Source organism: Cyprinodon tularosa, unplaced genomic scaffold, assembly GCF_016077235.1.
Source record: "Cyprinodon tularosa strain WSP-4 unplaced genomic scaffold, ASM1607723v1 ctg379, whole genome shotgun sequence".
Classification (NCBI taxonomy): Eukaryota; Metazoa; Chordata; class Actinopteri; order Cyprinodontiformes; family Cyprinodontidae; genus Cyprinodon; species Cyprinodon tularosa.
This window is the reverse complement of record NW_024039095.1, coordinates 7,616-26,717: the sequence shown is the minus strand read 5'-3', so window position 1 is coordinate 26,717 and position 19,102 is coordinate 7,616. Positions and strand designations below refer to the sequence as shown.

The following is a 19,102-nucleotide window of genomic DNA, read 5'->3' as shown; positions in this document are numbered from 1 at the left end:
AGACCATAAACATCTGGGCTCGCAGGCTGAGTAGGGAAAAAAGGAGGTCTAGAGAGTTTGCTCTCTCTTCCTCCAATGTCTCCCCTCACAACAATTTTATTGAGCTCCCCTTGCATTAGTTCTTTCATTGGCAGATTATCACTGTTGTGGAGGGGCTCTGCTGCCTGGCCATGAGCCCTTTACTGTTAGCTGTCTTCTGTCAGCCACCATAACAGAGCAGTCTGGCTGCTCACTTGCCTACTGGAATGCAGGAATTAATTGGCATTAGGACGGATGAATATGGAGAATATTCTGATAGGCTTAAAAAGAAGAGAGTGTAGTTTGAATGCTATTATAGGGCTAAGTATTAGAAGGAAAGTTGTATATGTGTAAAGTGTAGATTTGTTGTAAATCAGTGGTGCAAATAGGATGTTCGGAAGTGAGAATGTCGGTAGATATCCAAACTCTGCTAGTTTTGCAAATTAGCTTTCTTTGTTCTATTCTGTTCTCTTATAATTTCATAGACCACACAGAACAGAACCGTTCAGAAAGAGATTAAATGATACACTAACACTCTCTCTTTACTTATAAGGTAATTTCAGAAGAGACTTTCTTACCCTTGATTACTCTTAGGGGTATCAGAGTAAAGGAGTTTACAAATCTTGGTCACAGTTTTCTTGAAAGATGGTTGATTTTATACTGATTGTACTATCATTCATTCAAATATTTAAGAATTCATTAAGAATGGTACACACAATGGAATGAAAGGTGGAAATGTTTTATGGCCTTAAATGTTGTTGAAACTGAATTGTTTACTTGTTAGAGTAAAAATGAATTTCTATACATTTTTAAGCTATGATTCATGCTGATAAAGGTGAGAAGCAAAGCAGAGTTTAACAAACTTTTACCTACTATAAATGGCTTACAGAGGTATGCATGTGAGAGTGTTTTGGATTTATGCTGTAAACACTTTTTTGACTGCTCATCATACATGACAGTTACTTCCAAGAAAACCCAACGTATTTGTCATCAAGCCTAATATGGTCTGAGGTGTAGTTATTTGCAACTGTTCAAAAGCAGTCTTGGCTGTTTTACAAGAATGTCATTTCTATGCCATGTACCAAAGCTTCAATTTTGTTAACGTCTCATGTCACTTCTAACTGTGTACGGGGTTTTTTGGTGTTTTTTTTTTAAGTGACAGCTCTGTTGTTTGACCACATATTAACAAATGGTTTAGAAGGAAGTGGTGTCTTATGATGGGAGACAGATATGCTGTGAATTAAAATTTTTCATTTATGCCAGGTCACGCTTAGTTTTTTCATAGATAAAACCACCAGAAATGTATTGGTAGTCCTTTTTTGCATTATGGGAATATACATTACTATTATTTTTAGATTTGCTGCAGTTATTCTATTTCTTTTGGTTTTCATTAGTTGACAAGCCAAGTTATTCAATCTGTCTTTAAAAAAATGCAACCACTGTTATACCAAATAGAAAAGCACCAGCTGACTTTTTATTGCAGATATTTTCACATATATCATATATTTCAGGACCTTTTAAAGCTTTTTTAATGTTTGTGGTTAGCACTTTCTTGGATAAAATGTCCTCATCAGTTGGTACAACTTAAAGATTACTTTTAATTGTTAGCATTGGGGTTTAGCAACAATAATTTATAGACCAGGACTTAAAATAAATGTTAATTTTAAATAAATCTAAAAAAAAGAGATTTGTCTAACTTTTTTTTGTGTTTCTTTATATGCCACCAAGGTGATGGGCCTTTTTTTCTATAGTGCACTCTGCTTCCAAATATCTATCACTTATTCAGTAGAAGATTCATATGCTTCAAAAATGTTTACTTCAACTTAAGCCCATCAAACTTAAGCCCAAACTTTGAATTCTTTTGGATTCAACTTATAAATAAGTAATACAAAAATGTTTAGTACCAATTGGTATACCTGTACGATAGCTTGAGAGTAATGGGTGTAGAGATTCAAACACTTTTTTATTTGGCTTTTTAACATGCTATTATTGTTTTACTAACTGGACTGAATAGTAAATTCAACTCTTTTACTGTTGTTTAGAGAGTAACAACAGAAATAATCTAAATTTTAGGATAAGTTGTAAAACCATCTGTTGTTAAAGTGGGCAGTCTGTAGGGAGCTGGTTGTGGATTTTATTTTAAACTGCAGGTTTTTCCAATACATTGTCAGCTTTATTGGAAAATTTGTACCTTAATATCTGATTTGAAACAGGAAAAAAATCAGTGAACAGTTATTGTCTACCTTGTAGTACACAATCCTCTAAGTGACTTTGTTTTGTATAAAAAATAAAATTAACAGCTTGTTCAACAGACAGAAATGTCAACTTCCTCCTTCCTAAAACAGCTTTAGTCATAAAAACAACATTACAATTTATGAATTTGATATTTTAGAAACTTTAGCAGTTGCTTATTTAGATTGGAAATAGAGATATGAGGTGGTATACCACTAATAATGTTCCTGTCTGAGACACATACTGACAACAGAACAAATAAAGCATTTTTTAAATAAAAAAAATAACATTTTATGAGAACTGAAGTTGGAAATGTTTCATTTTTTTTTATCAGTGAAAGTTATTTCTATTAACATGTGATTGAAAAGACTTTTTCTGTTCTAATAACTTATTTCACAGCAGATTACCAATAGGTGGTGCCACCTTTCACAACGATTTATCAGTAATTATTCAGTGGCTTGTGTATTAATGGCTTGTTTACCCAATGGAAAATGAAGAGCGTTTGGAAATAAGATAAAATGAATAGCATTCAAAAACAATAATGGTTTTGAGATTGTAATTTTTAGTTGGTGGAAGTTTGATGTGCTTGGTGCTCTCAGAGGAGAAGTTCCCCTACTAATCTGGATTCAGAAAAGATGGAGAAACCTACATGGTTGGTTAGAAAAATTGCTCACTACTTTTTTTAAAAACTATACATTAGAATATTCTTGAATATTGCCGGAAATCTTTTTCAACCTTATGGAAAGACCATAACTTCAATAACGTGCATGAAAACACTAAGGCAATCTTAATAGGGTAATAGGGTAGGTAAAAAGACATTAGTGTAAAAAATATAACGATCTAGGTTTTGTCAAAGGCTTTTAATTAACTAGCAAAAGAGCATTAGTTTTTCAATGAATTGTACATATTTTAGTAATAGCCCTGTTTTTATATACTTCTTTCTTTAAGGCTGGTATAAATGGAGTTTTGTACTGTGGAGCTTAATGGATGGCTGGAGCCAATTTGCCTTGTATTACGTGGTAAGGGGTTCAAAACCGGGCAGTGTTCAGACTAAAGTTACAATGCAGCATTACAGATTAGGCATTGTGGATTTTTTTTTGGTAATTTACAAATAAGGCTGGAGAAAGATTATGTCTGTTTTAAGCGTCTCAAACTTTGGAGCATTGCTTTTGAGAGACCCATCAGTCAGAGGAAGGGGAGAAAAGAAAATTGTTTGTAGATGTTATGTAATCTAACAGACTCTGAACAGATGTTAGTAAAGACACAAAGGGAGAGTAAGGGTTTCAAAGGCTGGCCAGCCATCCCACTGTGCTGTCAGATTACCAGGACATGTTTGTTTTCTAAAAGAGGAAGAGGCCGTGCAAATAAATAGGCAGCACAGCCAACTTTTCTCCTCCACCAAACAGTCAGCTGTGGTCTCTCCCTCCTCTGTCTCGTTCACTCTCACTCTCAGCCATGCGGAGGTCCTGAATTTCTCTGTGGGATGGTTTGAGGTTTGCTCTGCAATGCTGCCTGTTTGCCTGTCTGGGTCAGCCCACATATGTGGCGCACAGTAGGAAAAGGGTTAACGGTCCTTTCCATCTCCCTTCATTTCCCTTCCCTCCCCATTGGTTGTGTCTTTTCTCCTACATTTTTTACCCTCATTCTAAAGACACTGCTTTGGTGGCTCCTTAGCCTCTGTATGCTTATACTGAACGTGTGGAATTATTTTTGTATGGGGAGCTGCGTTTGATTGCTGTGGAGGGACCCTTTCCTACACAATAGCTCCCCTGTTCTAAGGCCCCCAGCTTTCTAAACTAGACCCAGACCCTTGGGGGTGCCGCGGAGTAGGTAGAACAGAGAGGGGTGGGGTATTTCGAGGTTAAAATGCATCTGAGGAGAACCCCAGTGTTTCACCTCTGTAGCCACCCCCTTAAAAAAACAGACCCCTAGCTCGCCACGACGGGCCCCTCCACCACCACCATCAGCACACACTAGGTAAGGATCCTGCATCAGATCTCAAGCAAACATCTCAATGCGGCTGGGCTTTTATTTCCATTCGTACTTAAGGTTGTCTTTCATTTAGCTCCATTCAGAAAAGGTATCCTCCCAGTGCTCAGTCATCTTAGTGTTAAATCTTGGCTTGCAGTCTCTTTGCACTAACTGCTCTTGTGTTTTCTCTGTGGATTTTTTGGGTCTGTTTTTCCACTCGCTGATTTATGCCTCGGGGCGGCTAAAATTAAGAGAGCATTTTGGTGCCGCCCAGGGTGCCTGTGTAAGTGGAGGAATGTGGCACAGAGTTCTGCTCAATAAGGTGAAGTGAATAGGCAGCCATATGAGGACTCTCGCCTCCCAGGAGGAGCACTTGTACTGGAAAACACAGACAGGCACTGAGGGGGTTTTCTTTACATTTTAAGCACCTCGCATGTGGGCTGTATTTGATTTACTCTGGGTTGGATGTACTTTTTTCAAACACTTTTATATTATTTTGAAATAAAAACCAATGCAACTCAAGAATTCAATGGCATTACATGAAATGGACATGAGTTTTCTGCTGCCACCTGCTGGCAGCTCATTGAAGATGTCTCAACTTTGTATGGACCAGTTGCTTTCCATTTGAAATTCATTGTTGAGGCAGAAACATTCAATGCAATGTTCACAAAGTGACTTTTTTTAAAAACACTATGAAAAATGTGTGTTTGTTTCTCGCTCTGTAATTTTAACACCCACACTTGAGTAGGAAATGAGTAGGATTTAATTTTGTTGTCTCGTTATTTTACAGGTAGCTCATCGTTATCCTACAATACACCATCTCACACTGACGCATCACCGCGTTTGGCTGCCAAAGAAGGTAAAGACGTTTTTCTATTTAAAAACAAAATCATGTTTTATTTGTTATCTGATTAAATATGATATATGGAAAAATACTCATCTGGTTAGAAAATGTTGTGATGAATCTTAAATGGGACTCTGGATCACAATTCCTGCCATTGTTATCGATGCATGTAACAACAAGAGGACACAAAGCAACGGCACACTTCGGAAAACAGCCCAATCACCAGAAGCAAAGCATATGCAATGGCTGATTGCAAAGGACAATGCTCCAGGCAGGTGCGGCTTTTGTGTAGCTGAGGTGATATGAGCCAGCAGATTGTGCTATTCAAAACAGCTACCTGAATGCCGTGACAACAGAGTGGAGCTTAGAAATGGAATAGCTGAATAGAGCCATATTAACAAACTCGGCAAGAACAGAGCGCTGATTAGTTTTTTCCAAAGCACCAAACGTGCACAAACAGACTTCAAATACAGTGATTATTTAAAGGAGACTGATTACTGGAAGAGCAGACATGGTAGACAGGTGCTGAAGCAACATTGTGTGCTTATTGTACACAACAGGGGAGGCTGGATGGAAATGAGTGTATGTTGCATGATGGGCTTTAGCAACATGAAGTTTTAAAATGCAACTTAAAGACTCAATTTGAAATAATTACATTGAAGATCACATTTTTTTTTTCCCACATGAACTCTATGCTTCATTTGCAAGAATTGTGAAACCACGTGTGTGCAAGTTATGTATTTTTCATATATGAAAATATTAATAATGATAACAGAGGAACATGTTCCTATAGGATTTATTTTAACCATCTGATACAGATACAGTATAGTGTTTCTTCAGGCATATGAGATCAAGCTGCACCTGAGGAACATTATCTGTCAGACATCTTTCACACCCAAAGTGCAGAGGTGGGGGGTAGTTGTGGGGATGGGGGATGCTAGAGAAATCAGTGTGACTATTTCATCAGTAATATCTACCCACCAGCCTCTATGGGGACCAGCTGTTCTGCTGGAAGACTTTGCAGTGGAGAAAGTGCAAAACATATTTGTGTTAGATATGCATGTATTTGCTAAGTGTAAACTTATAACCATAAACAATTCATCCAGTTTGTCAAAAATTAATGTTAAGATAAAAAAAACAAAAAAACAATCTGAACAAACTGCTGTCCAGACATTGTCTCAAAAAACATCATCACACCGGTAGTTTTGTGTGATTTTTTATTACCAACGCTACACAAACTGCATACAGACAACATGGATCATATTAAGCCAATTCCTGTTTAAAGACAACTTAGTTCAGCAGTTTTGATTAACTGCAGCAGGATTTGGTTTAGTCTCATTTTATGGATGGGAGAATATAATATTAGAGGTAACTATGGTCAAAAGAAGACAGCTAATATTCAATTAAGAAAACAAATATGGACATTTGCTTAATGGAAGAATGACAAAGAATAAAAATTACAAATGTTATATTAGGCTGAAGTGCTATAAAATGCTTCTAACTTTTCAATGGCATGGATGCAAATTAGACTACTTTTTTCTACAGAACAGTGACCAAGTTGGGAATATAAATGCTTTTTTTCATACTAAAAATAAAGTTAGCAAAAAATTATATATATTTTTTTGTTTTGTTTTGTTTATTCCAGTGTTACTGCTTTTAAAAAGTCAGAGTCAAGAGTTCCAAGGACAGGGCTTTTCAGAATGACTGTCCTTTTCCTCTTGATGGCTTTTCCCCTGAAAAACATTACTTTGTGCTGACACAACTGGAATAGGCACTGGCTGCATATCTCTAAGAAAGAAAAAAAAAACATCATTTACATCAGCTATAGAGTGTCACCACCAGAGACGAGAGAAATGACTGCAATAACACTGATAGCTTCGCCTACAGGATGAGGGGCCCTATCAAGGCAGTGGCAAAGGAAATACTAGCTCTGATAAGTGTTAAAGAATGCCCTATGCCTCTTTTTCTATCTAGCCCTGTGGTGAGAGTTACCCGGCTGTGGACTTGTTCTTACACAGCTTCAAACTAATAGACCAATGGACAGGCCAGATAAGATTCTGCTCTGTCACCCCCTGACCCTGGTCTTCCTGGTTCTCAGCACCAGGTATTTGGACTGGCAGGAACAGCGGGTCACTCCCTTCGAAAGCATTTCCCTTTCACAAGAGGTGATTGCTATAATGGGCTCCTGTAACACCAGCGTCTGCGTTGACTGTAAGCAGAGACCCTGGCCTATATATTCCACCTTTTGGAATAAAAGTGACTCAATATCCTTGCTGCTATTTTAGTGTACTTATGGAACATTTATGTTACTGTGGTGCAAACAGTTTTAAAAAGCTAAAATAAAACAAAAGGACAAAATGTCAGGATTATAAGCTTACGTTTGGGACTTGAAAATAAAAGGTGCCTTACTTGAGAACCCATTATCAACGTCTGTGCAGATGAGCGCTGCCAGATGTTCATGTTCATATTGCCTTGTGAGATCAGCCAAATACCATACAGGCTCTTTGAGGTAGAGTAAGCACAAGTATATGGCAGGAGACAACCCTTAATCTGCACCAGATTCTGCGGTGTAAAAGGCAATGTTATGAATAAAAGACAGCATATAAAACACGGAATGCAGGAGCTATGAAAGGATCTGTGTGTCTGTGAATGTGTGCATTTAAGCTCTTGGTCTGCGATTTTATCGTGGACATATATATATATATATATATATATATATATATATATATATATATATATATATATATATATATATATATATATATATATATACTTAAAGTTTCACTTAAAGTTTACTACATCACAACAGTGAATCTCACTATATCATATCTGGGTTTTATGAAACAGACCAACACAAAGTTGTGCATGACTAGCATAAGAATTTAATAATTCATAGTTCTCCACAGCAATTCAGCCTCCTTTTCCTCAGATATTCCAAAACAATATCCATTGCAAACTTTTGCATTCATCTATTGTGGAGACCAAGGGAGACAGGATAGATGAGTAAACTATTGGGCCAGCACTGATTAACCAGTCATCATCATAATCTTTATTTTAGCAACAGTTTTTATAAAGTTTGGCAAATATCGTACAAGATATATTGCCCCAAAAGAAGTAGGCACGATAATGTCATATAGCTCAACTGAGAAGCCTGACAATGAGGGCTAGGGATTAGCAGAGAAGCTACTTCAAGGTCCATGGAGGAGGTGCAGGGATCCGCTGCTTATGTAGCCTGGCTAGCCAGACTAACTTATGACCTATACGTAATGTTACAGTCGAGAAAAGAGCTGGTAGAGCCCGATCTTAAAGGTGGGACTAAGGCAGGACTAACCGTCAGTGGAAAAGAGTTAGAACTACAGATGGCTTAAAAAATATCTCTTTTAAAGAAGAGCTGTTATAGTTGCCAGTAGTTGATGTTTTTAAGATCTATTCAGCTCAACTGGACATAATAAAATGTTTCTTTAAAACATTGCTGTGTTGTGGCTGCAATCTTGACTGCTATGTTTACAGAAAAGTGTTGTTGCATTGTGGGTAATTTTAGCCATAATGAAAGTATAAAACCCGGCCTCTCTTGCTCTGATTGGTCTGGTCTGTTTTAGTTTAAAGAGTCTGAGTCTTACCAGACTGACCTACAGACCAAGTAAGTTTGTCCGGCTGGCAAGGGTGCTGCTCAGGTGGGACGACCATCAGTCCTGCAGTTCACAAATCTAGCCTTCATAAAGGAGAGGAAAAAAAAGCAATAAATCATACATATTTTGGGTTTCTCTGAAGCTTTGTGCAGGGTTCTAAACACACAAGCGGAACACTGTCTTCCTAAGATGAGAAGTGGTCATGGAAGCATCATGCTGTGGACCTGCTTTCCTTTAACATAGACAGCAAAGTTGGTCAGAGCTGGAAACCTAAATCCAAGTGAGCCTTTTTGGCAAGAACTCAAAGATATATATCCACAGACACTATCCCTCCACACTGACTAAGCTTGAACTTCTAAGTTTTGTGAAGAAGAATGGGCAAAAGTTCTGGATTAGTTGGACTAAGAATAAAGAAAATGTTTTAGAACATCCATCATTTTAAAGTAATTCAATTACATGTAAAAAGTGGTCTTTGAATATTTGTACATTAGTAGGCTTGTATTTTTTTAGCACCTTCTGCCCATTTTGTGGTTAACTACTTTACTTTGTCATTATTCTCCTCCTTTTATGGCTCTGTCTCCTCACAGATGGTTTTTAAAGCACCTGTATTATGGGTATTAAAAAAGTTTAGCCTGTCTGGGTCCCTCTCTCTTTCTCTCTCTCTTGCTCTCTGGCCCAAACTCAATGTTAAAATTAGTCCATGGCCTGAGTCTATACTTCTGCTCTTTGTCTCTGCCTCAGTCTCTTGGCTTTGTTGTTCTATCTTCCTCTCAGTTTCTCAATCTTTTTATATTTCTTCTTTTCTCTGTGATTCTCTCTGTCATCCTCTCTATGGAGCGCTCAGGTCTTGTTTTGACTAACTGGTCCACCAGTTGAAGTCTCCCAGGAGCATGCACCACACCCCAGACCAGAGTGGAAACTGGCGCGAGTCTCAGTCAGAGCGAGGTCTGGAAAAATGAAGGCAGAAGGAGGGGGATACGGGGTGGGGACGAGGCTGATCTCTGTACGCATTTTCTTGTTTGTGTTTGCACGGTTGCCCCCTCACACAATCACTGGGGCTTTGTATTTCATGCATCTGTGGCTCCTTCCTTCTCCTATGTAGTTTCACTTCCACTTCCCTAACTTTCACATGGTAAAGTGTGTGTGAAGTTACAGCCCTTAACGGTTCATAAACTTTAGTCGTTCAAAGAAATCAAGATTTTTGCAGTCATTTTTAAAGTGTTATCATGAGACACAAAAATAATTTCTAGTAGGTGTTAGGATCCTGAAAGCATGAAACAACCAGGCATCCCTCTACCCTTACTAGACAGTCACTGCCTATGCTGCCGCTGTTTTCTTTTCGAATTCCAGAGTTACTTTTTGTCTGATTCAGTGTTTTTTTTTTATTGCTTTCCCCTCTTTCATGCCTTTTTTCATGCCCTTTATTATCTGTCTGCAACTCACCGTTTGGGATTTCTTTACCTCTCCTCCTCCACCAACTCCTAAGCCCTCTCGGCAGCCGAGGTAGCCCCCTTTGGGAGATTTTCTTTTGCAGGGTGATGGGGATTGGTTGGCGGGGGTGAGGTGTGGTGGAGGGGGGGCTGGCAGTGAGTAAAGGGGAAAAAAGGGCCAGTAAAACAAAGAAAGGTTGTCTGCAGGAGAAGCAGGCAGGAAACACAAGTCTCCTAGGACTCTCCCCCAGTCGCTGGTCTTTGGCTATCCTGTCGGCCCACACCAGATTGAACCTGACAGCTCCTCTGAACCAAAGAAGCACTCTCACTATTTGTGCCTCCTCTACCATTTTTTGCATTTTGTTTATTTATCCATTTGTCTTTTTTTCCATTGAAAGTTGATATCATTCCTTTAACTATGCTGTCACTTTTCTTAACCTTTTTCTTTTTATTATTCACTCGATTCCTCTAAAGAACCACAGATGCCATAAAACATCTCTATTGACAGCAGATATTGGAGGAATGGGCTAAAAGTTAAGAAGTGTAGAAACTGATGATGAGACCGATAAGCCTCCAAGGATCAGGAAACTTTCCCATTGTGGGTATATGATGCTAATTAAGAATGGGAAACTCTAACAACTACTAGTCCTTTGACATTTTCATATTCTATGGCGACACCGGGTCAGTTTGTCAATTTAGGTGTTTGCTCACGGAATGAGTCTTTAAAAAGTTACACTACAAGTTTATGTTGGTGAAGACTAGAGTGAAAATATCAATATTTAAATACTTGCAAATTTTCAAGCATCAGAAATATTACGATACCATTCTCCACATGAGGGCAGTATTGCATTGTGCAGGAAAACATCTACAACTTCATAGATGTATTGCTGTGGTGCTTTTTCAAACACACACTTTCTCACTTACAGTAAAGATATATTCAGATAAGTATTTAATGTCAACTAGGTTTCAATCAAATTGATGTGAATTAATTCCTCAATATTAAATGATATTTGAAGGGATAAATAGAAGAAAAAAAACTGAGCATTCTTCAACCAATCAATAGTAAGTGACCTTCTGTATTGTATAAAGCCAAGTATTCAAGAGCTTAGTTTTGCAGATATATCGGTTTTAGTGAGATATAAATGTATCCCAACATCATTATAAGAAGCCAAAAATATCTTCAATACTTGTTCAGTTCAAAATAACTAAACTCTGCACCCACAAAGAAACAAAGGGCAAAAAGCACATAGACTGTCAGAAATATGGCAAATATGATCAACAAAGAGGTCTACATAGATTGTAAATGTGCTTCTGGATGACTGACTTTTTTCTTGGTTCAAACAGTTACTTCAAACAGTTTAAAAATATGCATGTTAGTTTAAGTAGCTGTTCTTTGCCGGCCTGTGATATACATTGATCCCTGATCTCTGCTGCGGATATTTTGGGGACGATTCTTGGAGCTGATATTGCTGTTTTTCCTTTATTTAAATCAAAAACTTTATGAATTGATAAAAAATGTTATATTAGTCTCTGTTTAAACAGAAAAGAAACATTCGTTAATAAATCAAACAAAACATTAACAAGGGAGAGTAAATGAAGTGAACGGCAATGAATATCCTTCAAATGATCTCAAGGCAGGCCTGCAGAATGCAGCCATGAATCGGCCGAAATAAATTGTCTGATGCTGATACCTGATAAAAACTCTGATATCGACCAAAAATGTTGGCCGATGTGTGGGTCTGTCTCTACTGTAGAGATAGAAATCTGTCCCTACTGCAACCCTGCACCGGTATGCAGGTGTAGACAATGGGTGGATCCTTGATGTAATGTATGTTTAATGAGTCTGAATCCCTGATGTAATCCATAAAACCTCCCTTCCATATCTACTGTTACCTTTCTGCTTTAAATTCCTTGTTCCCAACACCCTTCTGAAACTCAACTCAGATAAAACAGAAATTGCCATCCTCAAAAGCACTATCTCATATCAATTCCAGATAAATAATTGTGTTCTCTGCTTATTATGACCTTCCTGCCATAAATCACCTCTGTCCCTCCCTCAGCCATCAAAACACCTCTGTCCTTTTTCATAGCCTAGTCACCTCCCATCTCGACAGCTCTCACTCTGTCCTTGATGGTCTCTGTCCCTCCATCAAAGGTACTTTTAAAGAAAATGTTTTATCTTTAAATCATTCAAGTTGAGCATGCTCTGTTTGCCAATACACTGGCATACCAGGGTTTTAAAATGTGGTTTCAAAAATGACATGATAACAATGACAAGTTCGTGCTGATCATTAATTTCCTATTCCAACATTTAATTCATGCAGTTAAATAATTATTATTTTTGAAAAATTCTGTACTCTCTGTAGATAAATGAAATACTTTTTTGGCCTTCAGACATCTTGTTGTTCACAAAGCTATCAACTTTACAGGGGCTCCGTCTTTCTTCCCACTGAAGGACAAACTGCTTAACTACTAATAATAAAGATTTGCTCTCAGAGCTAATACTGAAGATAACATGTTTGACAAAAGAGTAAATCAAATTAGACATTAATAAACATCATATTTTCCATGCATTCTGGTGGCTATTTGATCTGTTTAAGTCTGTAATAATACAAACAATCAAGGGCACCAGCCAGGTGCACTTTGACTGTGCCAGGGCATTTTAGACATTGCCACAGCTTCTGTTGCATGCACTTGTGTCAGAATGATAGATTTTTTGATGGAACCTGTCCAGCATCACACGGCACACAGACACAAAGCAGACAGGGCGTATCCATGCAGGTGAATTCACATTTCGACAAAGGCTTCATGGAAGCTGCTAATAGTGGGACGTTTTTGTCCGGCTATTGTTCTGTTAAAGTGTGTGTCTTTAGTGTGTCTGTTATTTGTTCATTTGCATCAGCAATTTGTGGCAAGTGTGTTGCAAGATGTGAACTTTCTCAAAGATTGTGCCATCTAAATGTTAACCACTAAAGCAAGCTTAAACCACACCAGCATGTCCAGATATCCTGTGGGGAATATCGTTAATTTTATTCTGATTGATTTATTAAGACGACTTGACACCTGTTAAGGCTGCATTCTTATGATCAGCTACGAGTGGACATTTTTTATTTAACCATGTGCACATTGAGGGATTTTAGGACTGTGGTTTGACGAAATCTGAAGTATTGTAACAGTATTCTGCACTTTGGGCAACTAAAATACTTCCCTTTTGCATCCAGTTAATTAGTAATCTCCTTTTTTTTAAACAACATATAATTTACTCATCTCTTTTTTTTCTTTTTAGATCTTTCATATGATGCTGTAAGGCGGACGGGGTGGTCTAACAACATGCACAGTGGCAAAGGTAAGATCACATACAGTAAAATGTCAAACAATTTAATTCAATTTATGTTTTTAGTATTTTTTTTTATGAATATGTGCTTGAAACCTTCTGAGAAGGGATAATTTCTATAGTACATAGCAAAACTAAACTTTGTCAATGGATATACTACATCTCATAATAATGCTAGAATAGCTTAATACTGAGTTTAACCCAAAGGAAGTGTATTACTGACAGAAACAGTCTCAGATTGTAAAAAAAAAAAAAAAAGACTCCTAACGGTTACAGAAGAAAGCAACTTTCCCATTTATCTTGAACATCTATTTAATTGCATTCAAGACATGTTGTCTTGTAATCCTTGACCACCTTCTCTAAAATATTTTATGCCTCCTTCTCTATGTCATCATCATCCATTAATTGCATTCCTCCATGCAGGCTCCCCTGTAGTTCCTCAGAATGTGACCAAATCCACTGAGCAGCCCAGAGCTCAGCCAGGTAACTGCTTACTCTGCATCTTTTCTGCTTCTTGACTCAGAACTTCTTTGTTCAGAGTCTATATAATTACGAATAAATGTCTTTCCTAAAACTGTATAGAAGACTAGAAAGTAAAAGGTTGCTTTATTATAATACCACAGGTGAACAAACAGAACTATGCTAAAGGATTATCATGATTATCTTATTCATAATTATTGGTGAGGTTTCTCTTGATTTTCAGAGAGTTGGACATAAATAAATCAAACAAGTAAATTTTCAAAAAGGATATATTCACAAAAGAAAGTTGTTTTTCTAAAAAAAAAAAAAAAATAGATATCAATAAATAAATATATATATATAGACCCCTGAAGCACTTAATTTATCTGCTGAAGGAATATTCCAATATGGAAATTTATAATTTCCAAAGAAGTTTCTAGTTTTTGTTGAAGGAAAACCTGAGAAGTATGACCTGTTCAAGTATGCCTTAAATTTAACAGGACACCTCTGAGGTATTTTAAAAAGGAATGAACAACAACTCACACCCTTTTGTAAAGAAAACAGTGGAAAACAACCCTATGATACTGAGGAACATTAAACCTGCCAAAAGAAAAGAAGATTAGATGTAATGTCAAGTTATCTAAAAATAGAATGTATCATTATTTGTAACTTTCATTCCTTTCTAAGGAATTTAATCATTTTATATTTATACAATAAGTGATTTGACATTATGTATAACTAACAAACTGTTCATCTGCAGTAGGGTACCCGATAATGATACTGATACCGCTAATGTCTTGAGTAGAATCCTTTATAAACAGTTGAATTGTGACATGGTATAAATTTGAGCTTTTAGCTTTTTTTTTTCAAGATGAAATAATGATGTTGGACCATAAGAAGAAATCTGACTGCAGACTTAAACTTTTTATTTGTCCACAGATCCTTACCAGATCCTGGGCCCTACCAGTAGTCGTCTCGCCAACCCAGGTAAGATTATTGACATGTTCAAGACTTCTAAGCTGGACCAAACCTTAAGTTAGTCAGCATAACGTACAACGAACTTTGTCGAGACCTTAACTGTACCTAACCAAGATTTGTACCTCTATCCACCCTTAGGCTCAGGTCAAATCCAACTATGGCAGTTTCTTCTGGAGCTCTTGTCTGACAGTGCCAATGCAGGGTGCATCACTTGGGAAGGGACCAATGGAGAATTTAAGATGACAGATCCAGATGAGGTAGCGCGGCGATGGGGTGAGCGTAAGAGCAAGCCCAACATGAACTACGACAAGCTGAGCCGTGCGCTGCGCTACTACTATGACAAAAATATCATGACAAAAGTGCATGGCAAACGCTATGCCTACAAGTTCGACTTCCATGGCATTGCTCAGGCGCTGCAGCCACACCCTACCGAGTCATCCATGTATAAATACCCGTCGGACCTAGCCTATGTGCCTTCCTACCATGCCCACCAGCAAAAGGTCAACTTTGTATCCCCTCACCCTCCATCTATGCCAGTCACCTCCTCCAATTTCTTCGGACCCACTGCTCAGTATTGGAGTTCACCCACTGCAGGCATCTACCCTAACCCAAATGTTCCTCGCCACCCTAACACTCATGTGCCATCCCATCTCGGTAGTTACTATTAGGACAACCCACACTGATCAATGACCAACTTCTAAAACCTACCTTCTCCCCCCACCAAAGTTGCTGACCTGCACTCTTTGTAATGCCAAAGACTGAATCGATGGAAACAATCATCTTAAGAAATGCTGTTCCTCAATAAAGACTAGTTTATTGAAGGTTTTTTCATGTAAGAATCTATAAAAAAAAACTGGATACCTTGGTCTATAATGGAATACTACTTATTATGACTGTTTGTCAGTTGTTGTTTTTTTTTTTTCTTTATGCACATCTAAGTTTCTTGGACGTGTCTTTTCCACTCTCTCTGGATAACTTCACCTCTAAGCCAATAAGTGTCCCGAAGCCAAAGGAATGGTCTTGAACCTGAGTGTGTCAGCCTATTTTTCATGCTACCTTAGCCGACATGGGCCTATCACTTGGGTCTCAATCTTGTCCTTCTCAGTACAGTTTGTACACTTTGCTTAAAAAAATCAGCTTTTGCCGCTTATCTACTACCTTGTGGGGTTTTTCCACTGTTTTTCTTTCTGCCTTTCTGTTTATTTGCATGTTTTGGGGGTTTTGTGTGTCTGTGTGTGTGTGTGAAAGAGAGAGATGGTTTGTGTACATATGTTTCTCCAATAGACAAGTAGGAGATCTTGCAAGAGGGACTTTTCTCAGCACTGAATGAAATTTGGCGACTGGAACATGCATTTCACCGTGCCGCCATGTAATTTATCCTCCAAAACTGGAAGGCTTGAGAGGAGTTAGATGCCGTAGAATGAAGCGCTGTATGTTTCTGCTGAACCTGGGTCAACTCAGTTGCTTAAAGAATGTTTTCCATGTATTTTGTGTGAAGCTGAGAGAGATAATGGGTAATGAGCACACCTTAAACATAGAGTTAAATCAATTGTGTTGTGGAAGATAAGTCAAGATTTATTAGGGGTGATTTGCAAATATAGTTCCTGCCCAGTTCAAATGTATATCTCTATTTTTGTTTTGTTTTGTTTTTTTCTTTATTTTTTTGGAAGGCTACAGTACACACTAAGCTAAGTGTTTGCCTTGTTTCTTTCTCTCAGCCAGGCTATTTTGCTCGACCATATCAGTATTAATGTGAATGTCTTCTGGCTTGTGAATAACACTTAAAAGAAAAGGCCTTTGCCTTAATCAAAATATGTCAGATGTGTTTTTTTAAGAAATCTGATGATGCATGTCCACATATTGCCATGAAACATGATAGTAATTTTAGAGTATGTAGTTCTTTTTCGGGGCTGTGTTAGCCTTCATTTTAGGGGCTGTTGTTTTTCTGTCCAAATGGCATTAATTCTTCATCATGTTTTAAAAAGGTGCTGGAAAACATAGCAGTAAGTCCTTGCAGAGGTAGGGTTAGGCTCCAACTGCTGATCCATATGATACCATCATTATCAACTACCATTGCACAACTAAATTTCCAAAGAAAAATAAATGTTTATGAAAAAAATCAACCATTTTTATTTAAAGTATTTTCTAACAATAGAATCTGCCAAGTTCTTTCTTGTATCTCTAGGCCAACCAGTATGGCACAGGTTGGTGCAGAGAAGCGATGAATCATATAATTCTCACTAACAGAAACTATGTTGGAGTGTTTTTTTCTTCCTTTTTTCTTCCAAGGATTGATCTTAGCATGAGAGCTGCATGTTTGGTCATAATTGTCTCACTGATCTTTAAGCCTAGCAAAATGCAAACGAATCTCAAGTCAGAATTTCAAACATTGTCATGTAAAAGTGCGTCAAAATTACAACCATAATCATTTTTTCAACTGTCAATTTCAGAAATTATGAAAAAGTCACTGAAAATAGACACTTGAAAATCTTTTTTTTTTTTTTCGAGAACAAAAACGACGAGATGAAACAAAGAAATCCTCAGATTCGCAAACGCTGTGCGTTTGTCAGACCTATTTTTTAGTATTTTATAAACATCAGTCAACTAGGCATTAAAGCAACTTACTGTATAAATTATGCAGAGTTATTTTCATATATGACACAGTATAAAAAGCCAAGAGAGTTAATACGAGTTGACCTCGGTCAAAAATGCAAACTTTTTGAGTCCATTCCTGCTAGTAGTATATTGAGCATTTTAAGTATTTTTATATCTGTACATTTGGGCAATGCAGTTAAACATTTTTGTTGTTGTTTTCACACAGATGTTATTTTCTGAAATCCAGTTGTAACATCTTAAGTGCCTGTAAGTGTCAAAAAAATATATCTGTATATTATTTTTTGTATTCCTAAAACCACAATTGCCTGCTTAACTCATAATCTGATAGAGATTATTCCTGTAATTTGTATTCAGGCAATAATCTGATGAAGCAATTCCATTGCCTTTTTATACAAGAAATCCATGGCTAACTCTGTGCTTGTAAGATTTTCAGGTGTTTGATACTCATTCATACAGTATTAATATTTACATCCATCTTATTTGCAGATGTATAGCTTTAAGAGAACAAATTAAAAGGGAACATTTCAACTGTAGCATAAAGAAATTATGGTAATGTGCCCTCTACCTTCTTGTTTCATAAGCATTATAAGTGAAGAGGGATACGTGTTACTTCTTCATATATGCAATTTATTTTGGATGTTAAATCCATTATATGTATTGTGTGTATAACTTCACAATTAAGCAGTCTATTATTTTTTAATATTATTGTAATTCCTGCAATGTATGAAGTAAAACCTTTTGAAAAAGGGCTTTTGTATAGGAAAATGTGACAAAATAAATGTTTTTACCTCTCCAGTACTCTTTCACTGTCTGGCTTTATCTCCAACACAGGGGAAATCGACCCATTTTCTGTACCCTTTTAATCCTGTTTAGATCAGAGGGGGACTGATGCCTATCTCTAGTGGCCAATGAGCAAGCCAGGGACACACCAGATAGATAAAACAAGTAGGGACACACTCAGACTCCTGCAAGCACAGGAAGAATATGCACAGTCTATGCATGAAGGCTCCACCAAAGGGTAGAACCTATAGGGCAATTCTGCTACAGTCATTGCACTTGCCATAAAAATCTACAGATTACAACATACAATTCCAACCTGGTGTTTTTGTCTATTGTCTGTAAAGCATAATACACTCATTTATGTTTTTGTCTGACATGAATGAACATGAAGTAATCTTTTTTCATTATTTATGACTTTTTATATTCAGTACTTTGCTTTTAAACAATGAAGCCCTGATTACACCTTTGCAAAACTGTAATAAGATTATCTAAAAAGCTTTACTTAATGAGATACCTTAAACATGTTTCTTTATTTTGTGATATCACAGCAAATACTCCATTTTTGAGTAGAATTATCAGTCTCCTGAAGGGGCACCTTTGTTGTATACAAAGGTTCCTTAGCAAGTATAAACACCAGCCATCAAAATGTTTGGGAAGAAATGAGGTGAGTCATTGGGGTGCAAGTCTTAAGTAAGTCTATGTGTCAATTCCAAACTCTGTTATATCCCAAAACAGTTTATCTGGCCAAATCTGCAATCAGACAGTCAATGCTACACTATACTGGTAGATATAAGAATTATATAATGTTAAA

At 37.3% G+C, this 19,102-nt stretch overlaps 1 protein-coding gene across 8 annotated transcripts in view; it reads left to right on the top strand.

Annotated features, from left to right (window-relative positions):
• The window catches only part of fli1 (Fli-1 proto-oncogene, ETS transcription factor), a 65,333-nt gene extending 47,921 nt beyond the window's left edge, over positions 1-17,412 (top strand). For 6 of the 8 annotated variants that reach the window (XM_038296847.1, XM_038296846.1, XM_038296848.1 and 3 more), the window contains 5 exons: positions 5,012-5,080; positions 13,411-13,470; positions 13,882-13,941; positions 14,857-14,904; positions 15,034-15,563. In XM_038296847.1, the coding sequence (XP_038152775.1) occupies positions 5,012-5,080; positions 13,411-13,470; positions 13,882-13,941; positions 14,857-14,904; positions 15,034-15,563 (767 nt within the window). Of the gene's footprint in view, positions 1-5,011; positions 5,081-13,410; positions 13,471-13,881; positions 13,942-14,856; positions 14,905-15,033 lie in introns of all 8 variants that reach the window. The other 2 variants (XM_038296845.1, XM_038296852.1) reach the window with 1 other exon arrangement.
• Positions 17,413-19,102: the final 1,690 nt, after the last annotated feature.